General features: G+C 43.1%; 1 protein-coding gene across 4 annotated transcripts in view; it reads right to left on the bottom strand.

Moving 5' to 3' along the window:
• Positions 1-3,521: 3,521 nt before the first annotated feature.
• PPP2R5E (protein phosphatase 2 regulatory subunit B'epsilon) overlaps positions 3,522-17,398 on the bottom strand; it is a 466,786-nt gene continuing 452,909 nt past the window's right edge. For 2 of the 4 annotated variants that reach the window (XM_086937938.1, XM_086937939.1), the window contains exons 14-15: positions 10,775-10,863; positions 4,077-7,546 (exon numbers count right to left, since the gene is read on the bottom strand). In XM_086937938.1, the coding sequence (XP_086794064.1) occupies positions 10,776-10,863 (88 nt within the window). In that variant the 3' untranslated portion in view covers positions 4,077-7,546; position 10,775. Of the gene's footprint in view, positions 7,547-10,774; positions 10,864-17,398 lie in introns of all 4 variants that reach the window. The other 2 variants (XM_086937936.1, XM_086937937.1) reach the window with 1 other exon arrangement.

Raw genomic sequence — 17,398 nt, 5'->3', positions numbered from 1 at the left:
AAGGAGATCTTCCCCTGGTTCGCCTCGGTCTTCCCCATTGTGTTCACGATGCGTGGCAGTGCCCTGCAAAGAAGTGTCCACCACAGTTCACGATACCTCAGTGCCAGCGGTCTGGTATCCGGTGCGTAGAAAAATGGCGGCGACAATGGCGGACAACGCCTCTCCGTACGCAATTTTCAGAACGGTCCGGTGCCAGACAGGGACCTGTCCTTTTCAGCTGTCCCAGGTGATACGTCCCTCCGCAGCCTCAGAGGAGAAGGCACAGCCTCCCGTAGTCTGTGCAAGTGAGCCAGGTTACCACGCCAGGTTCAATGTCGCCCCACCACGTGGCGCGGTGCCTCAGTTTAGATGTCTCGTCGCGCCGCTGCTTCTCCAGTCCCCTCACCCACCAGGGCAGTGCGGGGCAGTAAGGTAGAGGGCCTCACAAATCAGTGTTCGTGTCGATCTTGCCGCGGCTTGCACGGCGTGCGACAGCCGCCGGAGGTATGGCCGCACGTACAGTGACGTCGCCCGGCCACCTCACCAGGATAGCCCGCTGCTCTCGGCCTAGTCCGCCACAGGCGCGCCACCAGGCACGATGCCCCGGGATGTACAGGAATTCACGCACTGCAGCCAGCCAAAAGGGTCTTCGGAGTGCCCGGGGTGCCAGCAGATGGTTCCTGGCAAGTTAAAGCCAATTCGAGCCCTTTAAGGATATTTAAGCAGGATAATTCTGGAGCTTTGCGAGGAGCCGAGGGCTCACGCGTCCGCCATCGACGCCGGCTAGCTCCGCCCCCCCTGAGAGGATTTATTCATTGAGGGGCGTGAGGTCCATAATGGGCCTGAGACATCAGTCTTTTTTGAGTATTTAGAAGTACAGAGACTATACGCCGGTGCCCTGATGATTATGGGGGATGGGTTCTATAGCCCCTTTGAGAAGTAGTGCTTGGACCTCCTTCTCTGAGTAACCTTTGGTGGGGGTTATGTTCGCAAGGTGAAATGGTGGGATGTGAGGAAATGAACACCAGGTGATAACTATGTAGTATAAACTCCAACACCTACTGGTCGTAGGGGATGCTCCACCAAGTAGGAAAGAAACGTTTAAGAAGCCCCCCACGACAGGTGTTCTGTAATCGGGGAGTGTGAAGGGGTGGGGGGAGAAAGGCATTGCATGGTACGGGGGGGGGGGGGTGGCAGCTCTTTTTTTTGGGGGGGAGCCATCTTTACTTATACCTTCAGAAATGCTGCCTCAGTAGGATCCCCTTAAGTAGCCTCTGGTAGGATATGGAGGCATAGGGGAGGTGCTCTTTGAGCCTCCACAGTAGGGTGTGCCACAAAAGGAGAGGCAAGGCTTCGGTGTTTGAATAGCACTATAGCCTTTGCCGTCTCCATTATCTATTTACATTTTTTCTAATATTTGGTCTACCAGTGGACCGATTAGATGCTGACCATTAAACGGCCTGTGAACTAATAAAGGAGTCAGGTGTGCCTGCGCAGGGAGGCGACTGGAGTGCACTCCTCTGGCGGCCATGTCTGCTGCTTCTAATGTACATTGGATAGTGGTGTTAGAGATTTGCTCCCCCTCAGAGACAATCTCATACCCTCTTTTCCTGTGCTCCACTGGGAGATGCTGGAAGAGCTTCGCAATTTTGTCCCAGTGGGTGCCGTCATACCTGGAGAGTAGCTTGATGGAATTATCAAAACACAAATAATGGCTGATTACTCAGCTACCCTTTTCGCCGCAATGTCTGTATGCTTACTCTGTGTCTGGTGGAGGGGCAGGACCAGCAGCCTGTGAGTTGGCCCTCTTACGGGCTGTGGTGACAACTAAGAGTCAGATGGGAGGTGCCCACAAAAGTAAATGGGTTCCGTAGGGGAGGACTTGTACTTTTTATCCACACAGAGTTATGACCCTAGTGCGGACAAGGTCTTGCAATATGTATGTTGTATGGGCGAGTATGCCTTTGAGCATGGGAAGGTGGAGCGGTGGGTGGAGGAGAGGGTTTCAAAGAGGATGTAGTCTTCCAAAGGTGCAGTTTGAAGATCCACCTTATGTAAATAGGAGGTCCTACCTACAAGTTCCTGATAGGATGTGGAGTTGTCCGGCCAGGACGGGAGGGCAGGATATAAGTCGGGATGTGTATTCCCTAGTGGGTCTGCATTATCGGAGACCTAAGGGCTGCTCTGTGGAGGATTTTCAAATGTGTACATGGTGGAGAGACACAATCAAGAGACGGGAGTAGGCCCTGAAAGAGAGGCCCAGGTTGACCCGAACCCCGCTCGAGCGAAGTCATGAAAGTCAACCACAGAAGGAGAAAGAAGAGGAGACGCAGTCGATTACAATACTGACAGAGGGAAGGGACCTGTGTTGACCCAAAAGATCACAGCGATAGTGCTGAACCGGAGCACAGAAGGACCAGTACGAACCCAGCGGTGGATGGAAAAAAAAACAATGGAGCCGATGACTATGCAAATTACCAGCAAGAGAAGGAGTCACAGTACCTCATGACTTGAAAGACTTCTTCGAAGAAAAACTTGCACACATCCGGGCCGAACAGTAGATACCAGGAGTATGCACAGCATCTGCATCTACAGCCACACATTCATCAAATAAACGCTTTTCTACAACCCATTCTACGGACAGATTCTAGCTACAATAGTCGTAAATGGATTTCACTTATAGGTGCGCCATCTAATTAAAATCAGCCAGGCACTCTGAAGGTGCTTTGATCAAGCATAGTCTAATTAAAGAAACAAATAAAAAGAAGGCCCATGTCTAAATGTCACATGGTCCTCCTTTTAGGCCCTGAAAGAAGGACAACTAAAGCTGCTGCTTGTTTAAGTCTTTCACCCACAGCAAGTATACAGAATGACAAGAGATCTCAAGAGGGAGGGAGAAACTGGGTTTCACCTCATTAAAAAAAAGCAGCAATCTTGATGGTTCCTTATCGTGAGAAGCAGTTCTAACTGATTTGAGTGCGTGGTCAGGAGATTTTAGGGCTCCAGCACTGGAACAGTTGGAGATAAAAAAAAAATGTATATTCAAAAAGTTTTACCTTAGAATGTAGGATAAATTACATCAAAAAGTGTAGCTCGGGAACAACCATTGATATCAGCACAGGAAATACCATGAAGAAGGCGTCACTCCTAATTTCAAATATCAAGCACCAGTTATTTACAGTTCACAATATTATACCGCGAGAGCTGTATCACGATTGTCTTTTACGTAAGAAGCGGTTTTCCACTCTAATCGGGATAGAGTAAAAGGTATTCACATGGACTATCTGACACCCGAGGCATTTTAAAGGCATGTGACCTACTGTGTAATATACCACCAGATTATGATTATGTAGAGTACTTGAAGCTAGACAAGTAGGTTTCGTTTCACAACAGGACTCTGCAGTTCCATCTTGTTAATTAATGAATTCATATGAAATTGCTCACAACTGCAAACACGTTGCAGGGCCACCAACGTTAAGAGCAGTCTGAGTAAAGCACAGAGAAACCTAGAAAGCAGGTGAGAAATCACAAGAGGCAAGTAAGAAAATCTTCATTGTGTCTTTATTTAGATGCCCCCACAGTACAGTGCCTCCCTTGCTCATGCAAAAGAGGACATTTACAATTAATCTGGGGCATCAGTTCTCAAAACGAGCCTTCAGAAAAAAAGACATTTGGAATCCAATGCGTTTAAGACCAATCTCACTTTTGGCTTTGTTTTGCTCGTAAAGGATAGGTTTGCAGTATTTTAGTTCAGCACATCATACACTTTGGGCCCAGCCACTCAATCTAGTTAGTATATGCAACGTTTTCATGTAAAAAATGTTTCATTTAATCCTGCTCGTATTCGGTGCCCTATAGCATCTTATATTAAGATAGCAATGGAGTACAGATTTTCCAGGGAAGAAATCAAAATTCATCTTTTGCTGCCCTCTCCTGCTTAGACAAAGAAATGCATTGAAACCAAAATACCTGAAAAACTAAATGTTAAACACATAAAAACACAAAGCCCAATATCGAAGAAAAAAAACGTAATTATGAAAGAACATGTTATGCATTGGTTAAGATTTTGATTTTTAAAATTGTACACACACACGGTCTTTGATTACATTTTATTTACAGCAAGTGTTCAACAAAGGTGATCATACTGAAGTCTTGATGCCCGTTTGTGAAACAAAGCAATGCTACTTGAAGGGCCCTGTTCATTCACAACCTTTTTCAGAAATACATAACAAAATACATTTCTTCTGAAACAGAGGTTTTTGTTGTGTATGCAGCTCCTTTGAAATACATTCTACTTGATCACAAATTATGATTTTTCTTATTGGGTAAATGGATTCCTTCAAAAAAATGAAAGAGAGAACCACATTAAACAGTCTGTCCATATTTGGAGTCTTCATTATGTTAGCTTACGGCCTCTAATAATTTGTGTTTTGTCCTTCACTCTATCCGAAGCAACAGTTAGCAGATCTCTCACTCGAAAACAAACGCAATTTCTGGAGAGACCATGAAAATCTACCTTTGTCTTCGCAGATAAAATGGATTTTAACTCCAGACTATTTGTACATAGCGAATAGGAGCTCGAGGCGGCACGTATGTTGCATCCGTACAAATAAAGCCGGAGCAACTGCAACCTTCATTATTTGCTGCTAAAAGATGTTACAAAACCAGTTAAATCCATAAAGTCACACAAGCAAGTAGGAGATTATTTTCCAAAAATCCAAACATGGGCTATCTGGCGGGATTAAAAATCTTTTTTTCAAAGTGCTTCATAAAGAGATAAAGAATAAGAGGAAAATAATTTTCTTTCATGTGTGGTGGACAGTGAAACAAGGACGTGCACTATTTATTCTGAGTTGACAATGGCAGGTTTATAGCTTGAACGATTTTGTTAATCCAGAAAGTGGCTACTTTGAAAATGTCTATTCTCTTTCCACAGACAATAGCTCACACATTTGCACCATGTGAACAAGAGGGCAAAACAAATACACTTCCAGATTCTGGAAATCATCACACCCCAACACATCATTAAATGTGGTGAGATATTTTGGGTCGCCATTCAGCCGGGAAGGCGCCCAACCACAAAAGCAACCACACCCCTCTATAAGCTTCTCTTGTGTCTGCACATTACTGATCACAGTAGCTACCTGCGGTTACCAGTCGGACAATTGTAAAAACCCAATAACCATGGACATATAAATTAATATTGCTTCTGAATACTATTAACCACTGAAATAGTGGAATAAAAACCAATGCCACCTGCAAGCAATTGAAAGCCGTCGGTAGCAGTACAAGTATCCAGGAACTGTCAAAAGTTGCAGAATATAAACAAGACATTACGATCTGTGTTCTTTGCAAATAACTAAAAATTATGTTTTGAGTTGCACAGGCCAGTATGAATTTCAGTACTCTAGTTGAAACGAGTGCTGAGAGGAGGCACAAACTCGCATTGGCAGCAACACAGGGCTACATAATCTGTAGAACACAACTGCTGAAATTTAACAAAGGGTTTGAAGTCTGGTATAGTAATTATGCTTTGAAAACGAATTAAATAAAAGTCCTTAAAAGCCTGTGCCAAGTCATCTCGAGGCTGAATCAGTTCTTTCCAAAAGTTTTAATATTGATCCCATTATAGCTAACTTGTATTTTATGATGCATAAGACTTATTTCTGCCATTTGTTCTCAAATGTACAATTGGAAGATTTACAAAGTTGTAGAGTTTACAGTATTCATACATAGGTAAACCATGTGCACACTGTGACTTGATCATCCAAAATCAGTTATAAGGTTATGTGACGCATACAGGGATAACAAGGAATGGCAGACAGGGAGCTTTCCCTTTTATCTTGACCAGTGAAAGACAACAGCTTGTTTACAGCACACTTGAATGTTTGTAAGAAAAATATACAGGCTATATGTATTCTGATTTATACAATATTTCTAGAAATGCTAACAGCATTGCTAAAGTACATGTTCATTTCAGCAAATAAACGAACATGATATTTAACAATTAATGAGGGGCTGATTGTTTAGGATGAATAATTCACTAAAATTATCCTCCTGGAAAAAAATACCCTGAAATACGTACGCAGTGATACAGAATAAAATAATACAACTGCAATAGCAAAATATATATTGTACACAGTTCTATTACCATTTTAACTACCATGTAACCATAATTCCACTTAAGAAAAAAAAGCATGAACGACAATACTGGTCACTTACAATGCAGCCCTCGAGGTTTTGTTTAAACAATTTGGTCACAATGCACCTTTGATATAAAAGCATTTTTAAAATTTATTTTTAATACTCAGGACAATAGGAGTTTTCCAGAGTGTCTTTCAGTAGCACTTGTAGAACCACCTCCGGTAACAAATACAGTAGTTAATTAAGAATGAGCATCCAGTTCAGAATGCAGAAGTAGGTTATCCAAAATTTTCTACAGCACCAAAAGTTGGGCTGACTTGCTGATGTGCAAAAGAACTCAAAATGCCAGGAAAAAAAAACACTGGAGTATGTTTTTTAGAGGTGGATACATCCTCTTTTGCTGGAATACTTTATAAATACATATTAGAAAATAAGGCAACAACTCCAAACAGCCCAAACTGTTTGCTCAACTCTTTTCCCAAGCAGGTTTGGTTCCTAGAGAGCCCACTTGTACTGTTTTTCATTTGTCTTCATTATTTTGCAATGGTCCAATAAAATGTACAGAATGCTGTAGATAAAATATTGCAATCACTTAAACAGCTCTCAATCTTCTAACAATGTAACAAATATAATGAATACTGGCTAGATGCTGAAATTCAGCTTCTGCAACCGAGCAGATGCAGTAACCTGCTATTCATTCTCCCACTTCATGATTTCATTTGCCAAAGTTTAAAAATGATGAAGCACCAGTCCTTTGGACAGTACCCGAAACAAACTCACCCCACTGGGGAAGACGTTTCAGGGCCACTGTTCTGCAAGGACATTTAAATCTTGAAGATGTGCAAAAGTAAAAGTGTGAAATTTTAAAAGTTATCCAGAGAAGGAGGATGTTACACAAACTCGTACAGAAATGTCTTTTCGTTGTACTATAAATAGATTTTTAGCAGTTCAGCAGACAAGCTAAATGCAATAGGATTGTTCACATTGTATAACTGTTTCTCTGCCAATGATAAATAAGGAGCTCCTGGTGTTGGATCCGTGACAAAGATATGTCCGTAACTGGATCTTGAAGATTGGTTTTAAGGTAGGGTTAAATAATGATTATGTTTCTACAGTTCTGAGAAGTCCTTCTACTGCCCAAACTTTGGATAAAAGTCTGTATTCCTTTTCGTTTTCTTAGAGACAGATATATACAGTGTTGCAGTAATAATGAAACAAATGTGAAATCTACTGTAAAGTTGCACAATACAGATAACTGTTGCTCCATCTTCTACTACATAAATGTGTGACTCCACGGGATAATAATGCAGCCAATTGTTTTTGTTAAGTTGGAATTATACCATCACTTCTAAGACCTCGCTTCAACTCTAGATCCTCTAATTTTTTCCATAGTTCTTCACGTTCCTTCTCTTTCTTCTTCTCCCTGAAAATTTTAAAGAAAAGAATTAACAAGTGAAATAAATTCTGAAATCTACATGAAAGATCTGCGCTTAGAAATGCAGAACCCTGCTGACTTACACATGCCTAATGCGAGGCAGGAATTTGAAAACGGACTTATTTGCACATCTTCGATAAGCGTCTTCAAAATACATTTAGATACCAATAATTAAACAGTATAATGCAAAAATGTTAAAATGTTAAGGCTCCTGAGTAGCAAAACAAACAATACCTACAAATATGTTATTATACAACATAAATGTACTCATATATTAATTATTCCTTTACACACAAACATTTTCAACAAATGTACGTTAAACATATATGGGATCCATGTAGTTGATCACTGGATTCAGATAAATTCATTTGAATCAGGTGACTATCAATACCACAATTATAATTAATGTTTTTCAATTATATTCTTATACGTTTTCGTATTTAACATGTTAAAATGCCAAACATCATCCAATAGTGGGCTGTTGTGGACAGAAACAGTGTGAATGAGGGAAATGCGGTATGTTATTGAATTTGACGAAAACTCAAACCACATGAATGGCAAATAATTTCCATGGGCTGTGGCTTTGACGGAATAAGTGCATGTTTAAATTGAAGTCCTCCAATCTCCTTGCGATTACCAGATTCAAAATGACCATGGTGTTTCACTATTCAGTTTGTGTATTAATTTCCAAACATTTGTGCAGCCTTTGATCAGTATAGTAGGTACAGCAACTACATGTTTCTCTCATAAGCCACACCAAGAAACACGCTGTTTTGAAGAAAAAACAGAATACATGCACTTCAACAAAATACTGTAATATTTAATGTAGACAAACTGGTGTTTTTTGAAAAATAGAAAAATATATATACACTTCAAAATACCACGGGTCTAAGATTGAGAAAATGTAGGGTCTAAGATTGAGAGTAAGAGAAAGCATGAAAAAGTGAAAGCACAAATGTTTTTCCTGCCAGTATTGACACTTACAGGAGAAAAAAATCCTAACACATGTAAACATAAATGGTCAATAGTAGAAAAACAAATGCAAATTGTGCATCTCACATGTGAGTGATATATGCTATTAAAACATAACCTGTGCACATGTAAATTATGAGTTGGCATGGAAAAGTGGTCATACAAAGGGTAGTGCCAAGGAAATGGAATTTGCTCCTAAAGTTCCATTTGACAGGGCCTGTCTAAGGAACAGCAGCTGGGACAATGTGAATGAACACATGTGGATTCTATTTTTAGTTTTTGGCAAAAGACCACACTGAAAAAGTAAATGTGAGTATTTGCACCTTGAAGTTGGCAATATGCAAGCTCGCTACCTCAGGTACTAAAGCAAGACTCCTTACCAAAATGTACTTTAGTTTTTTGCTTTACACACAATTCTATGACCATCTTATGGCATGCATTATTTACAAACCCTACAAAAGGAATTCGTAATAATGCAAAATATCATGCATACTATACACACTATGCAAGGAAATGTAAGTGAATTCGCAGAAATGCTCAACTTACACTTTGGTTGGAAGCATAACTTACTCAGAGTGTGTGTTCCTCAATATTCTCTGAACATTTGTGATGTGATGACTGACTGAAAACAAATTCAGGGGCCTTCTGGACAAATGAAGTGACAATAGTGTTGCCCATGTACTCCTTCAGACTTAATGCAGATTATTTTTAATTTTTAGATCAAACTCCTCATATGTGTTTTGGGGAAAAAATATACGGCTAGAGGTCCTGAAGAAGGTGGTCTAGAATTATGTATTCTACTGATACGTGCGTTGACAGATGTCCGAGTTCCCTGCAAAAGAAACAACTACGGAAGTTAAAAAGACTGATTTCCATGCTGGGTTGTTAAATCCTGGGGACATGAGGGATGTTTATTTTGAGTATGTGTGTTTGTTATGAATAAGAGACTAGAAGTGATTGGGGTTTGTAATGATAAAAACATGAGTTGGTTTGGGATGAACAAATAATCATGAATTGTGATATAATAGAATTGTGGTGATGATGTTTTTTATTGTAAATTGTGGGAATGCTTACTGGTAATTGATGTAGTCCTTCAGACTGTAGAGTATGTATAGTACTGATGCTGCTCCCCGATTGCTTTTTTTTTTAAACTTTATCTCAAGCTAACAATGAGAAAGACATGCTGAGAAATTACTCTGTGACCCAATCTTTATTGCATGTGCAAAGAATAAATGAACAGCTAATTTTATACAGATTGTATGTACTACCTATAAATGTTATCATTACTTTGGCTCTCCAAGAGTCAGATGTTACAAAGGTCAATAAATACATGAACTCCTGCCCCACGAGTATTTTGAATGATTAAAACATGGCAGTAAACCGTGCTTTTCAAAAAGTGGATTCTTTGGCCCGATTAGGAGTTCCTCGAAGCGTGCTGTATAACCTTTCCTGATACTCAAGGAAGGAATTTATCACGTGTGATAAAGGGTATCATTAACTTATTTTCCCCTAGCAATTGTGCTTTCTATACCAAAATCTGCATATCTCAGTATTCACCAGGGCTTTTCTCTCTTTACATTTTGGCAGGTTTTACCTGGATAATTAAAAGGGGAGAAGGTGTGTAGACCTTATGCCCCTAAATTATGGGGTTTAATGAAAGCCACATCACTTGTAATTTGATCCATGTGCGAACAGGCAGGTATTACGAAATAACAAGTAACCAAGACCTTGCTGTTGTGTAGTTTCAGAACAAAGGCAATCATAAAAGATTTAATATTGAGTTCACTGGCCGAATACTGAAGAGTATGGTCAAATTATAGACAGAGGTTACGAACTATCCCAGTATGGATTAGCATAAGCCTTTTTTTTATATAAAAAAGTGGATAACGCTGCCTGAAATAAATGTTAGAACAAGAGCGATACAGTAAGTAAAGTTTATTGCTAAAAATTAGTTAAAACCATAACAGTACAATTAAAGGAATACACATTCAAGCACTTTAGACGTTACGTTACAAGTTGAAAAGACACCAATGCATGTAGTAAAGACACCTCATGCAAAGCATTTTAACTGAGAATCCATCCAAATTGACTGAACAGACAGTACTTCTACATGTTATCGGTGAAAGTAGAGTTCTAGGGTCAGCGCTGTTATGGAATCTTTCCAAGTGAAAGGTGCACGAGCCAGCACTAAGTAGTGTCACACTTTTACGGCAGATTCGGAAAACGTAAGTTGTATCTGGATACCTCATTGTTCTTTTATTGTGTTTGCAGAAGAAATAAGCAGAGGGTCACTGGATGCCATTTCGGGGGATGGGACCCACCCACTCCTAAACCTGAAAAAACAGCAAGAGAACAATAAGGAATCCAGGTAACACTAGAATTTCCTACATAGACTGCAATTCTACGGTGGCAGACAATCTCATCTCAAGAACAGCCATCCAATATTCGCTGCATTCTGAACTATGGTGACACACTGAGGTTACTGACTTTTTAAGAGTAAATGAAGTTTAGATAATAAACCGACTAAAGTGGTGGTAAAGAAGCTACAGTTGTCTCAGCCTCTTATCACGGCTGTATGCCTGCATTCTAAGTACGAGTACATGGAAGAGAGAAATTGAGCAGACATTGTCTGCTGATGTATGGTAAAATTAAGACGATGGTGCCAGGAGGCCTTGCAGTCCACACGCAGAAGGGTGTTAATATCTGTTAATTGACCTGCTCACAATTGGATGCCCTCGGCCAGGCCCTTAATTGCAAGATGGGCAATTAACAGTGGTTACCAACCCTCTGTAGTGTGGCAGAGAAGGACTACACAGGGGGCGTTAACTACTGTTAATCCTGTGAGCAGTAAGCAATACTACTTCATTATTAGTTTGTGAAAATCACAGTATACCTTTGTTGTTTGTGTGCTATTAGATGTGGGAGAAACTAAACTCCTGCATTTTACAAAAACATGTGAGACACGCCATCCGTTGTCTCCACAAACCGATGGTCAACAACAGAAAAAGAAACAATGTTTCTACAAATCAATCCAAATACAAACTAGGGAATAACTGGATTTTGCCATATTCTGGTGACACAAACTCCACTAAACAACCTTTAAAACAAGATTAACCTAGAAGTGACATGATACCATCCTGAATGTTGAGCAAAAGGTGAGCATATCGAAGATTTACAAAGAAGAATTTACAGTTTGGCAGAGTGTACTCTCTCACAATGGTACCCTCATCGCCAAGCTCACTATCTGCTCACCAGATTTAGACCCATCTGGACCTTAAGAATGTGTATGACAGAGCGTACTCTGGCTCAGTCGTCAACATACTCATGAGATGGAGCACGGGAACATCAGAGGTTAGCCATGTGACGGTCTACCCAATTTCAAGTGGGCGAGTGGATGGCTTTTTCTTTTTTGCTGTCCGTCGCCACCAAGAACATCTGGTGATAATGGCCAGTAACTTTCTTTTTTTTTTAAATGGCTCCCACATCCTGGAAGAAAACTCCTATGGTGTAGAGGTCATTAGTTTTCTTTTTTCGAAAACAAACTCCCGCTTTGGGAGTTTGTATTCAAAAAGGTAAAACTCTGATGGCTGGCCGTCCAGCTTTGTGGAGCGTTCATTAAGAGTTTAGAACATTGACAGGAACCACCATGATGGTAGTGCATCAGGGATGGAGGGCAGCTCTAGATTTGGGCACAAGATGTTCATTAGAGCAATGGAGTGCTTCACTCCATCACCCTAACAAACATAAAACCATCCTATGACCTCTAAATCAGGCCCTTATGGCCCTATTTAAAGATGACTGAACGAGGTACTCATCAAACATGAGCGATAATTTGTCTGCCCTAGTGCAAGTGCCATAGGCTATAATTCACTTGTACTACAGTAGATGAGACATCAGCCATGTTTGTGACGGAGGATCTCGTCCGTCAAACTCCAAATAGGCCCTTAGTAATTTCATCCTCAAAGACAGATAGTAAGACTAAACCAAGGAGCTTATGCCTAAGTCTGCTGAGGCCCATGTGGGGAACTTACACAATCCATCCCCACTAAAAGTAGAGTAAGAAAGGGATGTGTGTTAGTGCCTACCCTGTTCTCCCTTTATGTCAACGAAGTCATAGAGCATCTGAAGGAATGTAATCATGATTCTCTTAAGCTCTGCTGGGCCACAGTTCGTGCATTATAGTTTGCAGATGGCACGACCTTAGTATCACAAACTCATAAAGGCCATCAAAACTTACTTGACAGTTTTAATGACTTCTGCATTGCCAACGGTCTGGAAACAAACTCTAGTAAAAATAAATACATGGCCATTAGACCCCCACAAAACCTGTAGGAAAAATATCACAGTTCAGGAGCAAAACCTAGAATTATGTAACAAACTTTAGCTATCTGGGTAAAGCGCTTGACTCTAGGCTCCTATGGCTCCCATACAAGGAAAAAGCTAAGGCTATAACTCAATGGCCATCATTAAAATACACCAAGTTACTACATCAAAAGCAATTTCACTAGTCATTGATGTCTATAAACATAAGGCCTAAGCAGCAGCTCTATATCGGGCAGAACGATCAGCTGATATAATAAGTAGAAACAAGGTCATAAAGGAGGTTACTAAGCCTTCCTACATCCACACCACTGATACACATGTACCAGGACCTACAACTCAAAAGAATAGGACACATAACTTTCCCAAGGCCCATGTTGTATTGGATAGGACTGTGGGTACAGCACCTAAGCGCATGTGCGCAATTTTTCTGCAGTTTGATTCGGTCCTGATGAAAGCCTCAGTACTATTTTGTTGAGGCTGAAACATGTAGACCAGCTACTGGGATAACAGAAGATCAATTTTTATCTTCACACATATCCCTACTTGAGTTTTTTAACACACCCCAGAGACTCAGGAATAAAATTTAACGAATGGATACTCTGGAGATGCTTTTAATTTGAGTTACTTTTTTCACAATAACATCACTTCAAAAAACCGCTCCGCTGTAATTCAGGCGTCGCAGCACAGCTGGGTTGCACTCTGCAGCCCAGCTGGGAACCCTATGATGAAGCATGCCATCAACCAGGTTGGTAGGTTCTTTTAAAAAAAACAATGGGTTTTCCAACAATCCTGTAAATCACAGAGTCATTTTCTCCTATTTCTGGATCCCTCATTGGGTTCGTCCTCGGAGTTGTTTGTGCAGTACTTTTTCAGGAGACAGATTTTCCCCATATTCGTTACTCTTTTTGTTGCCATTTACTTTTAATTTTGGGCAAAGGCAGCTATCATACATTGAGCGTGAAGAACAAGTTACTTACCTTCGGTAACGATATATCTGTAAGAAACATTAGTTAGTGTTAGATTCCTTACCTTAGAATATCCCCAGGCGTCAGTCTGGATCCAGAAACTTTTGCGTAGCAGTACCCCTGCGCGTCGGTAGGCGTCGTCTGCAGGCGTCCCCTGCGGCTCCGCGTCCGTCGTCGGCGTCGTGCGCCGTGATGACGTCGCTGGAGTATATAGACGCCGCCTCCGCGCGCTGACGTCAGTTCTTTGTACACAGCTTTTCCGCGCCAGAAAACGCAGAGCCATGAGAGAACCAACACTGGTGCCATTTGAAACTAGGGCCCTGAAAGGGATGTCCTTAACCCTAGGTATCAGTTCTCAGAACGGGGAGGATGGGTGGGTTCGGTAAGGAATCTAACACTAACTAATGTTTCTTACAGATATATCGTTACCGAAGGTAAGTAACTTGTTCATCTGAAAGAAACACGTTAGTGTTAGATTCCTTACCTTAGAATAGATACCCCAGCAATACCAACCCCGGTGGTGGGTCTGCGAACCAATACATTCCTACACCAGAAAGTCCTGGAGGACAGAACGGCCAAAGAAGCCATCCCTCCGGACTTGACTGTCCAGGCAGTAGTGCCTCGCAAAGGTGTGCAGCGAGGCCCACGTAGCCGCCTGGCAAATGTCCTGCAAAGGGACTCCCCGGCCCAGGGCAGTAGTAGCCGCCGTGGCCCGAGTGGGATGGGCCCTCAGCCCAACAGGAGGCTCCTTCCGAGCCAAAGAGTAGCACGCTTTGATGCACAAAACGACCCACCGAGAGATGGTTCGTTTACACACCGCCCGTCCCTTCTTCGCACCCACGTAGCCAACAAACAGTTGGTCATCCACCCGGAACTGGCGTGTGCGATCCATATAAAATGAAAGCGCACGTTTTGGGTCCAGACGATGGAGCCGCTCTTCATCCTTCGAAGGATGCGGAGGCGGGAAGAAGGAAGGGAGGATGATGGACTGCCCGATGTGAAAAGCAGAAACTACTTTGGGCAGGAAAGAAGGTCTAGTCCTCAGAACCACCTTGTCAGGATGAATGGACAGGAAAGGAGGCTGGACAGAAAGAGCCTGGAGCTCACTCACTCTCCTGGCAGAGGTGATGGCAACCAGGAAAGCCGTCTTCAAAGTCAGGAGACGAAGAGGGCAAGAATGAAGGGGCTCAAAGGGAGCACACATCAGAAAGGTAAGAACCAGGTTCAAGTCCCACTGAGGCATCACAAACGGAAAAGGGGGATACATGTGTGTGATGCCCTTCAAGAATCTCGTTACAATCGGGGACTTGAACAAAGAAGGCTGATCAGGAAGCCTTAGAAAGGCTGAAAGGGCAGAAAGGTAGCCCTTGATAGTGCCCAGAGCAGAGCCCTGCTGGGCAAGAGAAAGAAGAAACAGAAGAACCTCTGAAAGAGGGGCAGAAAGAGGATCCACAGCCTTTGCTGTGCACCATGCCACAAATCTGTTCCACCGACAGGCGTATACCGACTTTGTGGAGGGACGCCTGGCTGCCAGAATTACATCACAGACTTCAGGAGGCAAGTCAAATGGCCTCAACTGCCGCCGCTCAATCTCCAAGCATGGAGGTGGAGACTGGACAGGTTCGGGTGGAGGACCGTCCCCTGCTGCTGCGACAGAAGGTCCTCCTGAAGGGGCAGGCGGATCGGGGGACCGACTGGCATGCTGAGTAGCTCGGGATACCAGTACCTTCGAGCCCAGTCCGGAGCCACAAGGATAACTTGGGCCCGGTCGCGCCTGATCTTCTTCAGCACTCTGGGCAGAAGTGGTATAGGCGGAAAGGCGTATAACAGACCGCAACTCCACTCGCGCCGAAAGGCGTCGCCGTGCGAGTGCCGTCTTGGAAACTCCAACGCGCAGAACTGATGACATTGCGCGTTCTCTTCTGTGGCGAATAGATCTAACCAAGGCTCTCCCCATTGCAGAAAGATGCCACGCGCCACGTCCGAGTTCAGACGCCATTCGTGATCCATCGAGCACCGACGGCTGAGTTCGTCCGCCCTGGCGTTCAGAGAACCTGCCAGGTGTTGAAACGTCAAGGTCACGCCCTGACGTTCCAGCCACTGCCAGAGGCGCAGAGCCTCCTGGCAAAGGGTCCACGACCCCACTCCGCCTTGTTTGTTGCGGTTCCACATGGCGGTGGTGTTGTCGGTGAACACCTGCACTACACTCCCGTTGACAAAGGGGAGGAATGCCTTCAGTGCTAGACGAATCGCCCGCAGCTCCAACCAGGGTCGGATTGGGATCACAATTCGGCCCGGGCACTGACGAAAAAAGTGGCCCACATTCAAGAGGCGTGGCCCATATTTAAGGGGCGTGGCCCACATTCAAGGGGCGTGGCCCACATTCAAGGGGCGTGGCCCACATTCAAGGGGCGTGGCCCACATTCAAGGGGCATGCCCTTTCATGAAACACCATTTGCACAGACAAGGAATGAAAGTGGGAGGATACTGTTCTTGCACACGACACAGGGCCAAGGTGGCAATGGCCTACATGCTGAGCAACTAAAAAAAATAGCAAGGTCCCTTTTTGTCACAAAATTATTCCAGCCCTCCAGCACAGGAGCACATGAAAAGCAGCAAAGCCCCTGCTATTACTAACCTACTCAGCCCTCCCCAGACCTTCAGCTCAGGAGCACATGAACAGAGGTAAGGCCCCTGCAATTAGTAAATTAATCAACCCTCCAGGCCTTGGGAAAATGTCCTGGCAGGGGAGCACAAAACACAGCTTTCTGGGTCATCCAAGGTAGCCAGGGGGGAGGCTGAGGTGAAGCTGGTGCATGGGAAGTGCCTTCCCAGTGTGTTCTGGCAGTTTGAGTATTTACCATTTACTGTAGTATTACCCTTGTACCTGTGTATGGTACCCTTTTGTAACTTGCACAAGTCACTTTTCTCTTGTAACACACTGTTTGCTACCTCTCACTTTTGTTTGCTTTAGATACTTGCACAAGTGCCACCATTGCCTACGTAACGTTTGTTCTTGTGCTGGAGTGTCTGCCATTAATTGCAGTATTATACCTCTACTTGTATTTTGTACGCTTTTGTAACCTGCACACATATCTCTTTTTCCTCCTGTAATGTATCGTTTGCTCCTCTTGTATTTTGGTTGCTCACTATTGTCACTTTTGATTCATGTAACTTAACGTTTGCTTTTGTAATTTGTCCACTTATAATTTTCTCCTCATGTATTATTGCTGTTCCTAGTGTGAAGCGCTCTGACACCTTCGGGTAAAGTCTGCGCTATATAAAATCGCATAAATAAATAAATAAAGCAAAAAAATTCCAAACATCACCTGGCCCCCACAGCGAGACCCATTCTTCCTCGTCCACTATGCCCTGAATGTGAAGGACTGTGGGCGAGGTGTTAAGACTAACACCGTTTCTGGGCTGCATGGGCCCCAGGGGGGCCGAGGTGCAAATGGCTCAAAGGCCTGAGAAACACCTGGCCCCCAGGGAGGCCGATTCTTGCAAACAATCTCCCCTCCCCAGCCCAGCCTCAGCTTGATTGCTTGGCAGGGTAGGGGTGAAGGAGAGGCCACAGCTG

Source organism: Lissotriton vulgaris, chromosome 9 (assembly GCF_964263255.1).
Source record: "Lissotriton vulgaris chromosome 9, aLisVul1.2, whole genome shotgun sequence".
NCBI lineage: Eukaryota > Metazoa > Chordata > Amphibia > Caudata > Salamandridae > Lissotriton > Lissotriton vulgaris.
This window is presented reverse-complemented; position numbering and strand designations above follow the sequence as displayed.